We start from the raw sequence: 22,435 nt of genomic DNA, 5'->3' as shown, positions 1-22,435 counted from the left end.
TGAAAAAAAACGTTGTTTATTTCAAAACATATGATCATATAAATATCTATACATACATACATACAAATAACCTCCTTATTTATCGCAGCAGAAATAAGAAAGGACCTCAACCAACGGAGAAAGGGATAAAGAGGAGAAAGAAAGAAATAAAAAGGCGTTCACTCTCTCTTCTTACTTACTCCTTCTCTTTATTTGTCTGTTTTGTTTACGTCAAAAAATCAATAACAAAGTTTAGAAGCAGACGGATATAATTGGACGCGGCATTTGCGCTTGAAAACTTATCTCGCGGAATTTTTCTTCTTTCTCATAATATTATCAAAACATTAATTTCAAACCTTTTTATAAAACTATAATTGATTTATATAAAAAAAATAATAAGAAAGCTATTGAAGTAAATCATAGTCCATTACCCATTGCAAATTTGTACTCAAGAGGCAGGAAGAAAAATAGCCTAAATCCTGCTTCAAGACTTAATTATGAAATCCCGGGAGGTATATAAATCATCCCAAAGATGGAAAACTAAGTCTGTCTAGAAATTATTGAGATCTTTATACATTGTAATAATAAAGGTACTATTATAATAATATAGTTAAACAAATTCGGATTTATAAAATTGTTAATTTTATGTTCAATTTACCCAGAATAGTTAAACGAGTCCTTTATGAAAATAAATTTTCTCTAACCAAACCATTCCCGGAAACGAATCTAGTGCAATTCATGTTGACATGTCCCTGGTAACGATTATCTTATTTAAAAATCTTAAGCTACAAACATCCTGTTACTTTAGTATAAGGATTATAGACGGGGTCAATCCATTGTGATTGAAGACAAAAACATTTAATTTTGTGGGATTCTTTTGTCTTTCTATCCTCATAAAATAGCTTAAAACCACCACAGTAATAGTCATAAAAGTAGAATGTAGCCTTTCCTGAGATCTTTAGCTTCAGGTGTTTGGTCATCCAACTACTTTACAAATAAGGATATGAAAGAAAATGCAAAGTACATCAATATAAATTGTGTTTTACATAGCAAAACATATATTTTTTTCCAATAAATTTTTAGAACAATCGAAGCAATTAAGATAATAGCTATAAAACATTTCAAACATTATTAATACATAATGAAAATTTATTGTACATAGTAATTGTTGACTAAAATTGATAATCTAAGTTTAAATAACAAGTTCCATAAAAGCGCAAAAGCATAAATTGGTTTCTAGTAGCGAAGCTTCTCTTTAATTCACTTTGTCTGTCCGTCCGTAAACCTAAGAGGGACTTTCCCATGCTTTTAAAGATACACTGGTTTTTATGGCAAAAATGCCCTTTACCAAAGAGTATCCAGTATACAATTTTCTTGGCCCGTCAGTCTGTCGGTCATGCTAGAAAACATTTAAATATTCATTGGTTTTGTCCTCCCTACAATTCAGCATTGGCTACTAACATTGGCAAAGAATTTTTGAAGCTCGTAGATAAACACTTTTCAAACAATAGAGAAATGAAAAAATACTTTAATAGAAATACCATCAAGATATCTTACAGCTGTATGCCTAACATGTCCAGTGTAATCTCCAGCCACAACAAAAAGATCCTAGGTCAATCCAACAACCTGACTGAAGCTGGATGTAATTGCAGGAGAGGAACAGTGTGTCCGCTAGATGGTAAATGTCTTACTGAATCCTTAATCTACAAAGCTACTGTAGAATCTGACCAGACATCATCAACCTATATTGGTCAAGCATCTACAACATTCAAAACAAGATACAATAATCACAAATCTTCATTCAACCTTCTCCATCTTCAAAAAAGTACACGGCTTTCTGGTTTTATTTGGAATTTGAAAGAAGAACAAAAACCTTACAATATTAAATGGGATATTGTTTCTTTGCAACCTACTTTTGATCCTGGATCTAACAAGTGTCAGCTTTGCTTAATGGAGAAAGTTTCAATTCTCAATTCTGACAAAAACTCATCTATCAACAAGCGGCATGAAATTTTCTCTAAATGTATTCATAGAAGAAATCATCTTTTGGCCAGACTGTAGCTGTTTAATATAGTTCTTTTTTATATATTGTAATACAATTTTTTTTAAAAATCCTCTAAAACATTTGTAAAAAATCCACGTATTTATTTTTAATGAAAAAAATAGTCTCTTTCTGATGATTGCAGAAGCATGAAACTCTGAGTAAAAGAAAATAAAAATTTAAGATAAAATGTTGTTTTACTTTTAAGTAAATATTCATATAGATAGATTTTTATCCTCCCTAATTTTTTTCGCCTTCCATTTTTTTTATGAACATTGGATATATAATTTACTTAGTCCGTATGTCCCTTAATTTATTTGTGCCTCGCTACTTATGGATGAGGTCATCATTGTTATAAAAAATCACACTGTATTAACTGACTACAATTATACTTTACAAATATAAACTCTCCATTTAATTTCATTTCTCTCTTTTGTTATTCCTCTAAATTGACTTGATAATACATTCAGAAGAAAAAACAAAGGTAGCGAACTTTCGGAAAATTCCGTAAAGGACTGTGTTTTAAGACTTTGAAATATGAGTAGAACTCTAAAATTTGGAATGGCAGCTGCTTTTATATGGTAGAATATAGAACTGTGAAGAAACGGCGGCAAAACCGCCACTGCCGCTTAAAACTGGTATAATAATATCCCGCCAATTTTTTTTTGCTTTTTCTCTCTATATTACACAAAGATTCATTTATGACAAACTTATTACCTATTTGACCCTTTATTTGCTATGAACACTTTGGATTTTAGGATTTTAATAGGTATTAAAAACATGTCCTAATTTTACAGAAAAAAAAAAAAAAATCAGGATATAATATCATAAAAAAAGTTTTTTCCTTTGGTTTAAAATTGTCTTATTTGGCGAGAAAACGCGAAAAAAAATTCGTCAGTTTTCGGCCGCCTTTTTTTTTCACAAATCAACTTCCATGCCAAATTTTAGAGTTCTACTACTATTTTAAAGTCTTAAAATACACACTTTTACAAAATTCTGCGAAAGCTGCCGCTCCCTTGCTACTAGGACTACTATTACACTATGACTATAAGTAGCTTCCTATTCATTTAATGAGAATTCTGTCGTGAGTTTTCTTGTGCTTTTTCAGTGTACTATTTCTTCCAAACGACTTTCCACAAGTATCACAAGAGTGTGGCTTTTCACCGGTGTGGATCTTCTTGTGCTCGGTCAGGCCACCGTTGTACGAGAAAGTTTTGCCGCAAATTTCACATGTTGGGATTTCTCCGCCTGACAACAAAGAAGGTAAAGTATAGAATTGAAAACCTTAAATAGTTCTTGGAAAATTGAAGAAAAGTTACGCTTGCGCATTAAGAATATATCTCAAACCTAAATTGGGACAAATTGAAATAATATTGTTTAAAGGAATTTTTTATTAAAATTATTTCGTTTAATTTACGAAATTAACGTTAATATAATTTTGTGTATGGTTTTGCATATAATATAAAGTTTTAATCCATTGTGTATTAGAGAAAGGTGGTTGAATGCCAGTCGTTCTGGCTTTAAGTAAATTATTCAAAACGGTATTTATTTCAATAATATATCTAGATAATTTCTGATCATGCGATTTACTAAAGGCCAGAATCACTTTTTGGCCTTTCAAACCTTTCAATTTTATTTTAGGCTAGCCAGGCAAAATCTTCTACCTGGATTCTATTCTATACTTTATCTTATTTGCCTGACAAATGCATTTTTCTGTGGCTGGATAAAATCTTCTCGTCAACAAACATTTTGCCGCAGATATCACACTCGTGCTCTTCATCTCCAGTTTTATGGGTCCACTTGTGCCTGTTCAGTTCACTGCTGCTGTTGAATGCGTGACCGCAAATTTCACATGAGTATGGTTTGTCGCCGGTGTGTGTTCTCATATGCTTGGTAAGATCACTGCTGGTTATGCATCTAATTGGACATATCAGACAAGGAAAAGGTTTCTCGCCGGTATGAACCAGTTTGTGAGTATTAAAACTTGATTTTTGGGCAAATGTTTTGCCGCATAAGTCACAGGAGTACGGTTTCTCACCAGTATGGACACGTTGGTGTATAACCATGTTACTTTTCTGGGTAAATTTCTTGTGGCAAACCTCACATGAGAAAGGTTTTTCGCCGGTGTTTGATATTTCATGAAGGCGTTCGTGTTTTTTCAACGTGTCTTTTCTTGTGAAAGGTTTACCACAAAAGGTACAGCCGTACGTTTCTCCCGAATGACTCATTTTGTGCGATTTAAGAGCACTTAAAAACGCAAATTTAGCCTCACATTCGTTACAAGAGTATGGTTTCTCTCCGGTGTGAATTCTAGTGTGTTCATTTAATCTAGTACTTGTGAGAAAACTTTTTTGACAAACAGCACACGAATATGGCCGTTCGCCTGTGTGCAGCTTTTTGTGCTTGCTCAAAGAACCGCTTTCTGAAAAGGCCCGCTGACACACGTCACATTTAAATGGCTTCTCCCCAGTGTGAATTCTCATGTGACACGTTAAATCTCTATTTCTAGCAAATGCCTTTTCGCAGACTTCGCATTTGAAAGGTTTTAGGCCAGTATGAATTTTCATGTGCGAATTCAGGTTACTAATATGTGAAAATTGACTGTCGCATTGGCTACAAGAGTATTCCTTTACGTCTGAATGGATTTTCATGTGTGTGATGAAGTAACTCTTTTTATTGAATGTTTTTTGGCACACAACACATGTGAAAGATTTATCCTTGTTTTTATCACCAATAAGAGTTGCGGAGGATAAGTTTCTGCTCTCAGATATCATCTTGTGGAAATATTTCGTCTTCTGAAATAAAGGGAGATGTCATTATTGTAATAATCAAAATTCAGGGTATAAAGTCAGGGGGATGAAGGGACTGTTAATAAATTACACTGATACCCAATGTTTTACAATCACATTGTCTTATTCGTTGGCTTAAAAAATTTGGGCACTTAAAAACTAAGTAGTAGTGTCTAAACTTTTAAATCTATAATTTTTATCTACAGAAGGGGAAATTTTGTTTATCATCATAGCTCCCTAGATAAAGGCTAATTCTTAAATTGGGGGGGGGGGAGGGGGGGGTATCTTACTACTTTAGAATAATACTAACCTTTTTAGCTTTCTTCTTGGCGGGAAGAGAAGAGCCATCTGGGTCAAAATTAGCGTCATTCTCATCATCGGAGTCAAAGCTTTTTATTTCTTTCTTCACATTGCCAAGAGTGTTTCCTTCCCCATCAATTCTAAAAATAAAAAAAATTAGTGGTCATACAACTTGGAAAGCTACAATATATCATTTCATTCAAAAGATGATAAATAATACCTAGTTTTGTTATAGTAGCTGTATTATTATCCTATTATTCTGTACGTTCAAACAAATAAGTAAAATATACAGAGTAGCTTCGCTACAAATAAATAAATTATTTTTGTTGCATAGTGCAAAATTGTTACCATATTTTACTATAATAACATATATTTTTTAACCATTGACATACGGACGTATAAAACAAATGAGTAAGCTATAGAGTAGCTGCGCTAATAAAATTAAACTTACTCTTGTTTCATAGATTCAGTTATTGTAACAGTATGCTGTTCATTATCATCTTCTTCATCACTGAAAAAAAATTAGATTTCAACTGGATCAGATATATAAATGCATTTTCACAAAAGTTACTCAATGAAGATCAAATGTGGTGATTTCCCTCAAAGTGCTTTATTGAGAACAGAACCCCCCTTTTTTTAGGTCAGGATAGGTTTGGTGAAATTGGGTATTGGGTAGTTTCGCAGGGTTAGTTGCTTTAGGGTTTAGTTAGTAAAGGTAAAAAATACCAGCCTTCCTATTTTCATTTTATTTCAAAATTGTGCGTGGGGGTATATTTCAGTGCCTGTCAGGCACTTTAAGGTAAAGCACCTTCAAAGCTCTAAAAAGCAAAAAATAATATAATTTATGGGTAAATTGTTTAGACAAATACAATTTATAACTTAAGCCACTAAAAATTACATCTTTAATTTATGTTTGTGTTGTGCAAAATAAGCCTAGTAATTCAGTATAAGTTTCCTTAAAAAAAAGACATTTGCTTTTCTACCTATGCGTTTACAACTTAAAAAAAAAATTGTATCTTATATTTATTAAGAAAGCATTGTCAAAGTTAATACTGGTTTGTTATTTCTCAAAATTTAAACAGCCAAAAAAATTTAAATGTCACATTTCTATATATCTAAACTAGAAAAATTATATTTTTATAAATGGATTTTATTTGAGACATAAATGATAGGTAACTTTACAATTTCTGTAGCATAATATCTTCATTAAAGTTTACAGTGGTAAATACTAAAAATGCCATAATATTACACAAAAATTTGGTATCTGGTGTAGCTTACGGTTACATATAAATCAAAAATGAAATTTCAGCATAATTTAGAGGCGAACAAAGCTATAATTGCTGCTTGTTTTGATATAATGTCAAGATTTGACATTTGACCAGGAAAAAGATTTTCTATAGCATCTCTTTGAGCATTAAAATGAGCGTCAAGTGCTTCTACCTCTAAATCCAGAATGCCTTCAACCTGTTCTCTAAATGTCATAATATTGGCTGGGCAAAGAATTTTCCTTGCTGCCAATCTTGTTCTGTAATCAGATTCCGATTCAGACAGAATGCGGGTCCGCTTGGAGCTGCCGCCTCTTACTTTGGTTGCCCGGTCACCTTGGTAGCTGTCGGAATATTTCTTGTAGTAAATTACCGCCTCTTGTTTTGCTTCTGTTAATGTTGTTATTGTTTCTGAGTTAACTTTGTCTTTAAATTCTTGTGCCCACGGAGTATCTTGCCTCCAGAGCCAGGAAAGCTTTTTATTTCTTAGTATTTCATTGGAAGAAATGTAGGACTTTAACTGGTCAGTGGATTGAATTGTGAACTGTGGTCTCAGGGAGGCAGGGATGATGGATAGATCCTGCACTCCCACATAATAATTGTTGATGTGTCGAGTAACTGTAGTTTCAATCTGCTCGGTTAAGGTGGATCTCTTTGGGTGGTGCTTGAAAAGGACAACCTTCTCTGGATTCATAGTTGAGTTAGATGGCCTAAATATTAACTTATTCTAATAAAAATAGGTTCTAAAAAATATTATTGGCCAACAAAACTATGGGTAATCTCAAGTAAGCGTAAATTACTAGAATCAAACATCACTTAACATGTGTTTCGCAAAACACGAAAGGAGGTACCATGAAGTGCAAGGCATAGATCTGAGTGCTCCCAGGGCTGACGTCAGGGATACCAGGATACCAGGGATATTTCATTAAAAACCTTCGCAGGTGGTCATATTGCTTGATCTAGTAATCTTGCAAGAATCCTAGCAACCAGAAAAAGGTTCGTAACTTGCAACTTTTAATCGTAAACTGCACACCAGATCCAAAAGTTTATACCTGTCCTACCTATTTCTAATAAAATAAAGTCACATGGTTGTAAATATAGCAACATTACTAAACACAAAGACACACACAAACATCCTGTTACTTAATCGTTAGAAGGGGATTATTTTACCTGGAGCTGCCTGGTTCTAGCTTAATATCCACATCATCCGCAACTCCCCCCTCATTTTCAACCTTGGGCTGGACAAACTCAACAATAGGCATTGGAACAGTTACAGTTTCTTCATAATCAAGTGGCCGCTCACACTTTATATCATCAGTATCAGGTGTACTTATGCCTGGTATAACATTGCCAGAATCAGCATCCATTTCAGTGTGAACACTCTTTTTGTGTTTCCACAAGCCACCATGACCAGCAAATGTTTTGTGGCAGATATCACATGAGAACGGTTTTTCTCCTGTATGAATACGCCTGTGTCTTACTAAATGACTGTTTTGTTTGAATGCCTCATCGCATAAATCACACTCAAATGGCCGCTCGTCTGTATGGGTTCTTAAATGTATGGTTAAGTTTGCGTTACTGGTAAATGTTTTCTCACATAAGTCACATTCAAATTCGCGCTCGGTTTTTTGAGATCTATCATGGTCATTAAGCTTAATGGGATCATGAAAGGATTTATCACGCGTGTCACATAAAGAATTATTTATATTATCTTTTGTTTCTTCTTCATTGCTTTTTTCTTCGTCCAAATGTTGTGGAACAGGCGGCGAGACAATATCCTCACTTTTAATCTCAACATCATCTTCTATGTCTGTTTGGTCAGGTATTATCATTTCCATCTTTAAATATCTGGAAAAGATTCAATATTAACAATTACATAAATACAATTAAGTTAAAATAATAACATCACAACAAATGAAACTAAGATTGGACGGAATTTTGACTTTACAAAATGTGACTAAGAAATTTTAAAGCATTATACAAATAAACAAAACTACCTAATAACTTTATCATACCAAAATTTTGTGAGGAAAAATATTTCATCTGAAAAAAAAGTCAACTCAATCTCCAAAAAACTTCTTTCATTGAAAGATTTAGATTGTTAATGTATCGCTGCAGTAAATATTAACAAAAAAATTTAAAGACAGTTTTATATTCAACTGCAAAGATAGAGGCAAATTGTTTCTTCCAGATGAAATATCGCTTCCCGTTTACTGTACAATTTTGAAAAATAAAATATTATTATTAGATAACTAGATAAAGACTTTCTTTTACAATATTAGATCTCTTCAATTTTAGTTTGACTACAAAATAACTAACACTTAATTTAAAAAAGAGATAGGTAGGTATAGTAAATAAAACAAAAAACAAATCACTTAGAATTAGCAAATTAGATTAGTTCAAATAAATATCATTAAGACTAATAAGATATTAATCGATCAGTGGTGTAAATACCAAAGAATATAAGCAGTTAAGAAACAAAATATCAAACTATTCAATTAAATAGACTCATGAAAATCTTTATCAATCTGATCCTTCACAATAACCTTTTCATGGGTCAACTTGTGTTTAAGCAAAGTATTATTTCTACTGAATGATTTATCGCAGATGTCACAAGGATATTTAACACCTTCGTGAATCCTTTTGTGTTCAACCAGATTATGCTTATGGCCAAAGGCTTTGCCACATATGTCACAAGTTGGTATTTCAACTCCTGCAAGGTGAAGCCGTTTGTGTTTATCTAAGCTCTCTTCACTTCTAAAATTGTTACCACATTCGTCACAGTAATGTTGTTCCGTTTTACTTTTATTATGCACATTTTTGTGCTTGTTAAGTTGATAATTTGTGTTGAATGTTTTACCGCATACCTCACATTCATATGGCAGAACACCGGAGTGTGTTCGCATGTGTGTTGTCAGATGACTGTTAGTTAAACATTTTAATGGGCATATAGGACAAGGAAAGGGATAATCGCCCGAGTGTGTAAGTTTATGTGTGTTTAAAGTTGATTTTTGATTAAACTGTTTTCCACACTCGTCGCAAGAGTATGGTTTGTCACCTGTATGTACTCGCATGTGAATCAACATATTGGCTCTCTGGGAAAACTTTTTTTCGCAGACCTCACACGGAAATGGTTTTTCGCCAGAATTTGCAATTTCGTGAAGCTTTTCGTGCTTCTGCAGACCATTCTTACTCGGAAATTGCTTACCGCAGTAACTACAAGCAAATGTGAGACCTGAATGTTTATTTTTATGCGCTTTAAGCGACACTTTGAAGCTAAATCTTTGATCACATTCGTCACATGAATATGGCTTTTCTCCTGTGTGGACCCTTTTGTGTTCATTCATTTTAGATATTGTTACAAAAGCTTTTTGGCAAACATCACAAACGTGTGGTTTAATACCAGCATGAAGTTGTAAATGTTTCTTCAGGGAGCCACTTTCAGAGAATGCCCTTTCACAAATTTCACATTTATAAGGTTTTTCGCCTGTATGAATCCTTTTGTGGCAAATCAAATCTTTGCTGCGTGCAAAAGCTTTATCACAGGAGTCACATTCAAATGGCTTGTGGCCACTATGAACCTTCATGTGTGAATTTAAATTGCTCACATGCGAGAATTCTTTCCCACAGACTTTGCACTTGTAATCTTTAATCCCTGAGTGAAGCTTTGAATGTGTAACATAGGAGCTTTTTAAAGCAAATGTTTTCTGGCAAACAAGACATGTATACGATTCCGCGTCGGGAATGTCTGAAGCTTTTAAGTTGGAAGATTTCTTCTTTTTGGTGGATTTTCTTTTTCTCTTAGCTCCGACCATAGTGGCTGAGGAATCTGTTCTGCTCTCCGATATCATGTTGTGAAAGTATTTTGTCTCCTAAAAGAAAAGGATTCTAAATCTTTTTTTACAAATTTTTTTTCTTCAAATTTTGGCTTTTAACTAAAGGTTTAGGTATAAGTATTTCCAAATATAATTCAGATGCACGATATTAAAAGTTAGAGTTTGGGGAATGCATTGGCTCAAAACAAAGGCAAGCTATAACAATGAACATTTAGACAAAGGTCATGCAATTAAAGTTGGTTGTCTGCAGGACGTTTGACCGCATAAATGATCATAAACTTAAATAGCAAGATTTTGTTTAGAAATACACCAAACTAATGTTGTTAGAGGTTAACTATGAAGTTTGGCTTGCTCTAAAACTTGAAAAACCCAGGACAAAGAAAATTATTTCAGTAACGGCAAAAAACTCATTTAGACCATTTTTATAAACTTAATGTACCTGTTTAAGGTTAGATCCGCAGGGTTGGAACTTTTGTTCTTGTTCCTCATCTGATTCCAAACTTTTTACTTCATTTTTCACAGTAGTGAAACCTCCACTGAAAAATTTAGTTAGACTTTTGAATTCAGCATTAACATAGATCATGATCATTTACTTTCGTTTAAGAGCAAAATTCAATTATTTTATTTTTTTATATCTACTTATGAAATACATAGTTTTGGAAGGATTCAAATTAAAAACTTTTTTTTGTCTACAAATTTAACGGAAGTAATTTGTTTGAACTTGACAATGCCTATCACTTAGACAAGTTATAATCCTATCAAGTTTTCCGAGACCTTTTAATCCTAGCTTTTGTAACACATGCTAATGCGAAGACCGAAGACAAAACTTGAGTGAGAAGTAACGCATTTAACTTACTCTTGTTTACCATCTCCATAATGATATTGATCATCGTCCATGTTTGTATCATTCTCATTATCAGAATCATCCTCACTAGAAACATAAAAACATGATTTATGTATTAATATCAATCACAATGAAATATAATAGTTGTTTGTTTCAAAAAAATATTTTCAAAGCAGCTGTGGATCCATTTTTATGTTAGTAATAATAACTTTTGTTATAATATTCTTTCAAGGGTTAAAACAGATAAACCGATGAGCAAGAAAGTTATACATTAGATTTCTATTAGGAAGAGTTATCTTAACAAAAAATAAGCAGTCCATTTCAAATAGGAGCCATGAAAATCAAATTTCCGCCACATCCTTATGGACTGAGACAATGATAGACGGGTGAATGTACATATAACATGAATTATAGAGTACCATCGATATTAAAAAGTACAAATATGAATTAAAAGAAGGATACCTTGAGCTGCCTGGTTCTAGTTTAACATCATACTTGTCTTGGATAGAAACATCCTGGTCCTGGTTTTCTTCTTCTTTAGGCTCAACCATGACAATGGGTTCAGTAACCGCCTGAGAATCATCATCTTCCGGTGGTTCTTCAGTTTTTATATTCTTATCAGTAACCTTACTTTTCTCTTTTTTCTCAACAGGTTTACTTTTAGCTTTTTTAACTTTAATAGGAGAAATTTTTTGAGGTGGGATTGGAACATCGGGTGCACCCTCATAGTAAACCGTGGCAGATTTATTATTTAGGAATTTATGTACTTCTGACTTTTTATTGTGCTGCCACAAGCCAGACGGGCCGGCAAAGGTTTTAAAACATATTTTACACTCATAGGGTTTATCACCAGTGTGTACCGTTCTGTGTCTATCCAGGTGAGTTTTCATTTTGAATGACATGTCGCACAAATCACATTCAAATGGCCGTTCATCGTTATGGATTCTCATATGGTTTACTAAATGTGAAGCGTATTTAAAAGCTTTGACACAAATGTCACATTTAAATTCACCTTCTGTTGGGTCATTTTCGTCAGAATCATATTCATCACTATCAAAATTTTCTTCGTCGTCCCTATTTCCTGTTGTATTCTCATTAGCACTTTTTGATGGAATAATTTTTTCACTTTTAGTTTTGTTTTCTCCTTTACTTTCTATTAATTCTTCATTTTTATTATCTAATTCACTATCAATAGGAGTAATAGGAACTACTAGGTCTTCTTCAGTAGTATCTGCCTTTGAGATTTCTGTAGGCACTAGTGCTGGCATTGGTATTGTATCCATTTTAAATCTAAAATAAGTAAGTATAATTATTAGAGCTTTAACATTATTTAAGTTTAACTAATAAATACGAAACTGACTGGTTCATGTAATTAACCTATAAATGGCCACAACTGCAACTAAGATCACTAGTTTTTAAATTTAAAGAGGAAAAAAGATTGTATAGTCCCTGTATGGCTCGTTCAACCCTTACTCAGCCTATTAACATAACCTAGCCAACTATGAGCAAAAACTTCCTTTTTACTATAGTTTGTTGGGTATGGTAGATATGCGATAAATAATAGAATTGCTTTGTTTATGATTAATTAATTCTAATCATAAAACTAGGGGCTGCGACAGTTGCAACTAGAAGATCTGAAATGTAGAGGAAGGGTCGATTGGATACAACAAAATTTTTCATTTTTTCAATAGACAGATTATTATTTTTTATAAGATATTAAACAAGAAAATTATACAAAGATATAAAAAAAAATATGTTCTTATTAAATATTAAACAATTATTTAATAATTCTGAGGTCAATCTGTCGATTTTTGATTAAAATTTAAAGAAAATTTGGTGGCGAAAGATAATACTTGACCGAAATTTTGTTTACAATGCGCGAACACCCCGTATTTGTATTTACTGTTTTAAATGTCGTCTTTGTTTCATATTTTTTTAACCCATATTATTAACTCAAATGGTAGGGTTGTTTTATTCTAATTGGGTTATTAAGTCAATAAAATCCCAAAATATTTTAGAGTATGTAATTTTCATATTATTACTACAGCACAATAATTTTTATCATCGGCAGAGAAAATGTAAGACGACATTATTTGTAAAAAGTGGAGTGCGGCATTTGCGAAATAAAAACAATTTTAATAATAGGGACAAATTTTCTTGACATATTTTCCCTACCTTTTAATTTAATTTATATTTTTTTTTATCTCGGACAAATGTAGAAAGAACCTAAAAAGTTGTAAATTTTAGATTAGTTTATTAAAAAGTAATATTTGTTATAGAATGTTGACTTTTTTCCTCAATTTTAATGACATTTGTAGAGGAAAATTTGTCTGTAAAGATTTAGACCGTGACCAAGAGAAATCATCGACTTTTTAGATTAGTTTATTAAAAAGTAATATTTGTTATAGAATGTTGACTTTTTTCCTCAATTTTAATGACATTTGTAGAGGAAAATTTGTCTGTAAAGATTTAGACCGTGACCAAGAGAAATCATCGACTGTGTCTGTAAAGTTGTAAAAATAATTAATTTGTATTATATGTAATTTTGTGTAATAATTTGCATTAAAACCCAACTAACGGCTGCGTCCCTGTCACCTTGAGAAGACAGGATATTAGAATAGCCTAAAACCAACACAGGCCTTCAAAGCTTTATAAAAATGGAGATCTCATATTCGATATCGGTCCACAACAGAGTGGTTAGTGAGATTTTAACGGGCAAACATAAAAACTTTACTACTTGTTATATAGCATGACCGTTGGTTTCTTTATTTAGAATTGGTAATTAGTTTTATTTTTTTATATATGTTATATTAACTAAAATTATTATACACACTATCGTTTTAAAGTCTGGTATATACAAGCTTCCTTAACAATTAAATAGATATTATATAATCAGAGTACGTACGTACATCTACAACATATTTAATTTAGACAGTTTTATATAGTTCTTCACATTAATTTTAAAATGATGATATTTTGAGGACAATTAGGAATAATGTTACAACTAAACTTACGTCTCAAAAAAGTTTATATATAATGTTATGTATTTATTTAAATGATAATTATTTCAGATATCAAACTATCATCACTCTTTAAAAATGTCTGATGCTGATTTTGTTGAGGATACTGATGAAGAAAGTGAGGAGGAGAAGTTGCCCAAAAAAACGAGTTTGTCATTCTGGGAACAATGGAAGTTTGTATTTGAGTGCCAAAGCAGCCAAGAGTTGGTCGCTAAATTGGAGCCCATACACAAAAAGTACAGACCATTTGATGATGACACTCTAGGCTTTACAGCAGAAGATTTTGATAATATTTTTAGATTAGGAAACTCAGTTCTTGTAAACCGCATAAAATCCTGTTTAATCGAATGTTGGGGAGCAATAAAAACTGAAGAATTGATAAAAGACTTACGGATAAATCCTCCAAAAGAAAGTTATGGAAATCCGTCAAATTTTGTCAACACTGAAGTTAACCCGGATTTAATGAATTACCTACTGTTAGAATTAGGCCTAGATCTTCCAGCCAGCAAATATAATCCGATAGGAATGGGCTATTTTTCCGGATTCTTTTATGATATGTTTTTCGGAAATTATGAGGAGTTTGAAGACCACATTGATAGTTTGTCAGAGGAAGATCTTAAGAAAACACTAGATCGAAGAGAAGGATATTTTCAGTTTAGTCCTCTGTTTGCCCCAATCATTGGCCGCAAAATGGTTAATCTAGAAGAGCATAAGCGATTGACGCCGCCAATCATCAAAGAAGTCAGAACCATGTGGAATGGAACCAACGAAAACAGACATTTCAAAATTCTGGACAAGTTGTTACAGCTAGGGGCAGATCCGAATGCTTATGACAGAGGTGGCTTTACTGGCCTGTTTCACGCATGCTTCCTGAATCCAAAAGATTGTGTCGAAGTAATGAAAATTCTTCTCAAACACGGATCTGATATAAATTTCCAAGTAACTAATGCAATATTTCAAGTCGTTGATAGCATACCAAGCATGTGCGTGTCCAGATTTTTTGTTGTGAATCACATCAATGAACCAGAATATGATGAAGCTTTGGATTTATTATTGAAACACAATCCTAAACCTAGAAACTATATTGATATCATTGCTATTCGAATTTTTTGTGAGGTAAAAAGCACAACAAAAAAAGCTGCGAAATTGCGACAACATTTCCCTAAAAATGCGTATGAATGTGAGCGTACAGGTTGTAGAAGACGCGCTCCAAAGAGATGCACTGCGTGTGCGTCTGTGTATTATTGTAGCCAAAAATGCCAGCAAACCGACTGGAAGTTCCATAAGCTTGCCTGCAAGAAGAAAAAGGCGGCTGCTACTTCAGTTTGAATCTTTTCAATCTCTTCTGTTACCTCAATTTTGATATATTTTATAAAAAAGATTAATACCTTATTATTTTCATGGTCACATATTTTTGTAATACTCACAATTTTGTTATCATATTTATATTTATATAAATTGAATAATTTTATTTTCATATTTATTATAACCATTCCGAAAATTAATTTATATTTCTTTCATATAAAAGAATGTCTTTAAAGATGTAAGAATCTAAATGTTTATCATCTAAAGAATTAATCAAAATAACAGTATAGTCAGGTAAACGTTTTTTCTCCTATAATTGTTCTGTACTCTTTTTTATTTTTATCTTTAAACGAAAAGACACTTGAATTGAAAATGTAGAAATGATATCTGCGGTTTCTATTTCTTTTTCTATGTTGTGTTGAATGTTCTAACGTAGCAAACAATAAGACCCATTATTCATACTTTCCGTTTTTTGTGTAAATTCATGAAGTGGACAAACATTTATTATTAGATGTTATTGATTTATATTATTTCAGTTTAAAATGGAGGCTGGAACTGGATTGCCCGAGCAGCCCCTAGGCCCAGAAGAAACCGAAGATAAGAAATGTGTGGATATTTTTCAACCTCCAGTAACCACAAAAACTGAACCCAAAGATATTTCAGAAAATATAATTTCTCATGGCATATTTGACTCGCCACCAAAACAAAGAGTTAAAAAGTTTTCTTGTGACTATTGTGAAAAAACATTTGCCAAAAATGCCAACCTTAACGATCACATGCGAACACATACAGGGGAGCGGCCGCATAAATGTGACATATGTTTCAAGGACTTTGCCCAGGCTAGTGCTCTGATAAGACACAAGCGAATACATAATGGAGAAAAACCGTATGAGTGTAATTTATGCGGAAAGTTTTTCGCCGATTCTTCAAACTTTTCCAGACACAAAAAGACTCACGAAGCAAAAAGTATAAAAGTTAAATCTGAAAGAGTTTTGGGCAGTGATGATGAATCAAATTCTCAAATCAAAATTAAATCCGAAAATAATAAACTATTTCCCTGTAATGAATGTGACAAAGCATTTGGAAATGCCTCGGGTTTGTCTAAGCATATGAAGAGACTTCATGGCGTCGTTAAAGGTAAGGAGACAATTTACTATTAATATCAATTTAAGTTTTTTAATTGTTTAATTGCAATATTGCAAGTAAAATTTTGTTAGGTAGGTATTATTCAAAATATCAAATATTGCTTAAAAATCAGTTAATTCCATATAATAAAAATAGCTTCTTAACCTCTAGCCTTAAGGGGCTTTGTCCCAAGAGGTTATTAAAAAAAAAAAATAGGTAAGTACTTCCGGTGCTGCAACCACTACATTTTAAATCAACTGCCTAAACAAATTGAGGGTTTTTTGTTTTTTGGGGGGTTGTTGGTGTCGCACCTCCCAATAAAATAGCTTAAAACCACCACAGGACCAGTAGATATTAGGGTGGGCCCATTCCCCCCTTTTTTTTAGATTTTACTGTTATCATAAGTTGTGGAAGTGATATATATAATATGTATGATAAGCCCCATTCAAGTTTCAAAAGTGACTTGGCCCCTATGGCTGCCGGCGCGCGGGGGGTATAAAAAGTGCCCACTCCCTTATAAAACCAAAAATTTAAATTCTTTCAAATACAGGCATGTTGCATATCAAAATGACCGCATTGAAATGCTGATTACGAATCTGAAAACCGTTTTGAAAAATATTGCTCCTAGTTCGAATAAGATCTCATTAAGTACCTAAAAACAGCTGATTTGGTCAAATTGTTCATTTTGGTAGGTTATTTGAAAATCATTTCAGACTGAATCAATATTTTTCAAAACGGTTTTCAGATCTGTAATCAGCATTTCAATGCGCTCATTTTGATATGCAACATGCCTGTGTTTGAAGGATTTTCAATTTTTGGTTTTATAGGGGGGCGGGCACATTTTATACCCCCCGCGCGCCCGTTGTTTTTGGATTAAAAAACCTCTTTCAAGTTTCACAGGTTTTTATACTGGCCCAATAACCCTAGCTAATGTATACTAATGTAAAACTCCAAAATCGACCCACCCTAGTAGATATATTCCCTGAAGAGTAGAATCCAATCGGTTCATTGGTTACCGAGATTTTAGGGGACAGACGGATGGACGGACAGATATCAAGCTACTTTGTATTATAGATATTGAAACATCGTCATAATATTATGAACTTAAACTTTGCTAACTAAATCTTTACCTTTGGAAAATATTCATCAAAGGGGAGGTAGGTTGTGCTAAAATTCGGTAAAAGTATGAGTTTTAAGAATCTAGAATAGAAGTAGAACTCTAATTTTTGTATGACAGTTGCTCTAATATAGTGCGTATCCACGTTATACTCCATTGAAGCAACCTCCATGCCAAATTTTAGAGTTCTACTTCTATTTTAAATTCTAAAAACTCACACTTTTACGGAATTTTAGCACAACCTACCTCCCCCTTTATACTGTTGATATATTGAGGGAAACGAAGGTTCAGGTAAGATTTTTTAGATAATGTAAATCTTTTTTTATTATTTATGAAATATCTTGTTTATTAATCTAGAGAGAGTATCTCGGGGGGAAAGAGTGAGATATCAAGAGGATTCAGACGACGAATTTTTCTTGAGTCAAATGCAGCCCGAGGTTCAATTGAGGGTTGGAGACGCTGCCAGACTCTTTGTAGAAAGAGTTGAAATTAAACTGGAACCTGGAAGCTCCAGGTTTGTTTTCTTATGTTTAAGCACTAAACCCCTCCTTGATAAAAAAAGTAATAATCATTAGAATTTATAATAATTTCTTGAATACCCCACCTCACTTTTATAATTATTACAGTGGGGTGTAGTTTTTTGTTTCTTTCTTTATTACTTTAGGACAGGGGTAGTCCCGCATGGTTGGTTAGGCTCACAGGGTTAGGGCTCCTCCACAGGGATTAGACTAAGGAAAAAAACCCACACCATTCTTATGGTAAATTTTTTTTCGGGGTTTTAATGCTCAACCTGCACATTGAGGAAAATCACTGGGTTATTTTTATGATAATATCCTTGTTACTGCATTACTTTTTATACATTGTCCTTCCTTAAAGACAATTTATTATTACCTATGAATTAGGGTTTGCAATCCGAATCCGAAATCCGTCCAAATTTTGACAATTTTAGAATCCGAATCCGGAATCCGTTATTTTGATAGCGGATTCGGATTGTTAATTGTTAGGCTAAGCGTCTTGAGTTTTTTTGGTCCGAATATATATTTTAGTTTTTACCTAACAAAGTCATTTTATTAGGAAATTTGGCAACCTTGTTCAAAGCAAGTTAAAATCCTTTTCAAACTGGAATTACATAGCAAACAGTTGAGACGGGTTTTCATAAAGCCCACCCATTCATTCCCCTCCACCTTAATCCCTTAATTTGTTTTGAAAAAAGGCCTTTAAAAATATTGCTAGAATATGGATTCCACAATTCGTAAATCCGGATTCCGTCGAAAAAACAAGGATCCGGAATCCACGAATTAATCCGTTTCATTTTCAGGCGGATTTTTGTAAGAATCCGGTCCAACCCTTTGTGAATATATTTGTTCTTGTTTAGTGACGAAGAGGATGAGACAGGAATGCACGGTGCTAGCACAATTCAAAACAATCTTCATAATCTTAAACAAGAGTGAGTTTTAAATGATAATTCCTATATAAAAGTAACAGGAGGATGTCTATCTGTTTTATCTCCATCTGGGAAGGTTTAAATTATTTTGGAGGAGGGTATCACCACCCTCACAGGATAAAAATCTCACCTGTATAACAATACGCCCCCACATTTTTTTTTCCTTTTTAAAACTGAAATGTCATGTAGAGGTTCGATGGGGTATTTGATTTAATCTTATTTATGTCAAACAAAATCTTTTCTAGGGCAAATGCTGATGGAAATTTCCCCCCCGCCTACAAATCCACAATCAATAATCTAAAGAAAGAAGTTACTGCTGTAGACTCAGAGGATGAAAACATAAATATTGGACAGGTAATTATATTGATTCTTATATAAAAGTAACAGGATGTTTGTTTGCCTGTATATGTTTGGACTGTATGATATGACTAACGTTTAACCGATATCATATGGCCTTCCCTTACGTAGAAGTGTCTCATTGGTCCAGGAAGGTTTACAACTATTTTGGGGTATGGTACCATCATCCTTCCAAGAGAAATCACTCTTAGAAAAAAATGCACATTTAAATGCTCTTTAATGCACTAAAAATGACAAATTAAAGACGGTTTTTAGTATAAAAAAATCAAGATAATACCCAAGTCGAGTATTTGAACAAATGTCCAAATTTTCGTTAATTAAACTACTGGTACTAATATTACATTTTAAATTCCTATCATGATTATTCAACTGTTATTCTAAACATAATATTTATAAAACTTGTTATTTAAGGGCAACAAACCCTTCCACGAAATGATCTCTGAAAGTAGAAATATGTCCTCAGCAACTCTTATTGGATCAGAGGACAAGGAAAAATTATTTTCATGTGAAGTCTGCTTCAAAACTTTCACAGAAAAAAGTTCACTAAGTAAGCACATGCACGTTCATAAGAGCGGTGAAAAGACATTTTCGTGTACAACATGCGGTAAAACTTTTCCTAAAGGATGGCGCCTGAGGATACATGAAAAATCTCACTCTGGGGAGAAGCCACATTCCTGTGAGACGTGCGAACAGAAATTCTCCACTCCCAGTCAGCTAAAAATCCACAAACGCATTCACACCGGTGAACGGCCATACTCATGCGACAAATGCGGGAAAACATTTACGCAGAAGAGTAGTTTGAACATACACAACAAGAGTCATGCCGGCATTAAGAATTATAAATGCGAAATATGCAATAAGAGATTTACAACGCCCAGTTCTCTGTTAGTTCACAATAGATTTCATACAGGTGAAAAGCCGTATACTTGTAAGCTGTGCTGCAAGTCATTTGTCACAACCGGTGACTTGAAACGCCACATGGCAACACACCAAACAGAAGAAGATAAGTTGCTGCTGGCCACAGAAATACCAACTTGTGATATTTGCAACAAAACTTTCACAACCAAAGGTGGCCTGTCTGCCCACAAAAAGATACACCTTGGCATTAAACCACATGTATGTGACACATGCGGCAAATCATTCCATAAAGCGTTTAATCTGAATGAGCACAAAAAGTTTCACTTAGAAGATTGGGAGAAGCCCTCGTGTGACATTTGTGGCAAGAGTTTCTCTTACAAGGGAGGACTGAACGAGCACATTAGAAATATACACAGCGGCATTAGGCCATTTACTTGTGAGATCTGCGGTAAAGCCTTCTATAAAAATAGCAACTTAAATAAGCACAAAAAACAACATGAAACCAAAGTAAATTTGAATTATTTCCCAATAAAAACAGATTATTAAATTGTTAGAAATATTTTAAAATTTTATTAAATAGAAGCAGGGATAATGCACCAAAAGAAAGAAACTATGTTGTCTCTAACTTTTAAAAAATTAATATTAAAATTTTATTCTGATCAGAAGATAATTTTCTAGTTGCTATTTCTCTGTTCCTTATTAATAAAATCATATTATTCTAATATATGAATGCTATTGTATTTCTTATTATATCTTAGCTTTAAATAGGGAAGGGTGATTATTTTATAGATCTTGTAATTTAAATAATAAGATATTACCTACAAGTCTTAATCATTATATAAAAGTAACAAGATCTTTTCTAGGTCTTGGGAAGGTTTTTAACTATTTAAGATTTTGATGCAGATATTTTTAAATTACATCTCTAAATTACCCTTTTAATTAAGAGAGGTTTTTTTTACATTAAACATTGATTACGAGATCCTACAAAATTGTCAATACCTCCCTTTATATTAATAAGTACAAATATTTTGAACTTTATTAAATAATGTACAAAACTTATAAAGTATAAATGAAAGTTGAGGGACAAGAATTTTAAAAGAAAAACATGCCATTTTCATTCCTTTTAATTTCACATTTTATGATATTCAAATAATGTTACATATTCACATATAAAACAAGGATTACAACATCCAAGAAAGCGAAGCTCTGAAATGTTTTGACAGACGAACATAGTATCAGAACTGAATTTACAAATGAAGTATAAAAGTTTTGAGAATATTATGCGTATATTTCTTGCAAAACTTCTTAAATTCAGAATTTTGTTTAAGGACATATTGACATTTTTAGGACTTGCCTAAATTAACGAAAAAGCTATCCGTTACGTACGGACGGACGGACGGACCTACCCTAATTATAGAAAAGCTTCACTTTCAAAAAGTATTTTTTAATACCTACTGAAAGTTGAGCAAAGGAGGAGGGATAATTTGTGCTGTTTTAATAATCTGCGGTTCTGATAACACATCATTTTTGTTCCCTTTTTCATACTTAAAAATCTTTATTATTGTTTCATACCAGGGAGGGAAAAGTTTAATGGACTGTAAATTATATTGGTACCCAAAGTTTCATGAACACGTTCTTTCATTCATAGGCCTAAAAACTTTGGGGACTTCCTGGTTGGTACAAACTATCAGTGTTCAAACATTTCCACCAATAACTTAAGTCTACAAAATATTATATTTTGTTATTAATAATGGGAGGTGTGTACATTAATTTATCGTCCATTGTCATATCCCTTAAGACCTATTGAGATGCAGAATTAAATTGTTATAATAGCCATATTTATCTATTTCAGAATAAGATGATGTGAATTTAAAATAGAGAGTATAAAGAAAATAATTAAAACTAAAAGAAATATCTAGAATATATTAGCATAGTACCTACAAACTTAAGGTAAGAAATTTTTTTCCTTAAAAATTTGATTGAAGTTTAAAAGAAATAGTATGTATGTCTTTGTGTTTGTCAGTTTACCAATAAAAATAAAACTTTCTAGTGTTCTACTTTTAATCGTAGCTTCTTTTAAGGTTTTAGTGTATTGTTTTAAAAAGAAAAGGTTTAATTTTTTTGATGTAAGATGGTGTTGCTAGGTGCCGGAAGC

At 32.9% G+C, this 22,435-nt stretch overlaps 3 protein-coding genes across 3 annotated transcripts in view; 2 read left to right on the top strand and 1 right to left on the bottom strand.

The window, feature by feature from the left end:
- Positions 1-22,132, top strand: part of LOC145317760 (uncharacterized) — a 138,373-nt gene extending 116,241 nt beyond the window's left edge. The window contains exons 2-7 of the mRNA XM_080159013.1: positions 15,604-15,673; positions 15,916-16,516; positions 17,979-18,135; positions 18,997-19,068; positions 19,311-19,419; positions 19,834-22,132. Of these exons, the coding sequence (XP_080015139.1) occupies positions 15,922-16,516; positions 17,979-18,135; positions 18,997-19,068; positions 19,311-19,419; positions 19,834-20,826 (1,926 nt within the window). The 5' untranslated portion in view covers positions 15,604-15,673; positions 15,916-15,921 and the 3' untranslated portion in view covers positions 20,827-22,132. The remainder of the gene's footprint in view (positions 1-15,603; positions 15,674-15,915; positions 16,517-17,978; positions 18,136-18,996; positions 19,069-19,310; positions 19,420-19,833) is intronic.
- On the bottom strand, positions 1,020-12,363 carry LOC145315537 (uncharacterized). Its single transcript, XM_080155519.1, has 11 exons — positions 11,517-12,363; positions 11,067-11,141; positions 10,650-10,746; positions 8,875-10,246; positions 8,372-8,417; positions 7,545-8,222; positions 5,561-5,620; positions 5,120-5,249; positions 3,717-4,815; positions 3,005-3,268; positions 1,020-2,512 (listed from the first exon to the last, which is right to left on the bottom strand). Exons 1-10 carry the CDS (start codon positions 12,335-12,337, stop codon positions 3,084-3,086), a joined length of 4,563 nt encoding a protein of 1,520 aa, XP_080011645.1. The 5' UTR covers positions 12,338-12,363; the 3' UTR covers positions 1,020-2,512; positions 3,005-3,083.
- LOC145317762 (uncharacterized) lies at positions 13,562-15,604 on the top strand. Its single transcript, XM_080159014.1, has 2 exons — positions 13,562-13,832; positions 14,126-15,604. Exon 2 carries the CDS (start codon positions 14,153-14,155, stop codon positions 15,401-15,403), a length of 1,251 nt encoding a protein of 416 aa, XP_080015140.1. The 5' UTR covers positions 13,562-13,832; positions 14,126-14,152; the 3' UTR covers positions 15,404-15,604.
- Positions 22,133-22,435: the final 303 nt, after the last annotated feature.

Source organism: Acartia tonsa, chromosome 4, assembly GCF_053477335.1.
Source record: "Acartia tonsa isolate MP-2025a chromosome 4, ASM5347733v1, whole genome shotgun sequence".
Lineage (NCBI taxonomy): Eukaryota > Metazoa > Arthropoda > Copepoda > Calanoida > Acartiidae > Acartia > Acartia tonsa.
Note: the sequence above shows the minus strand (reverse complement) of the source record. Positions and strands in the feature narration are given on the sequence as shown.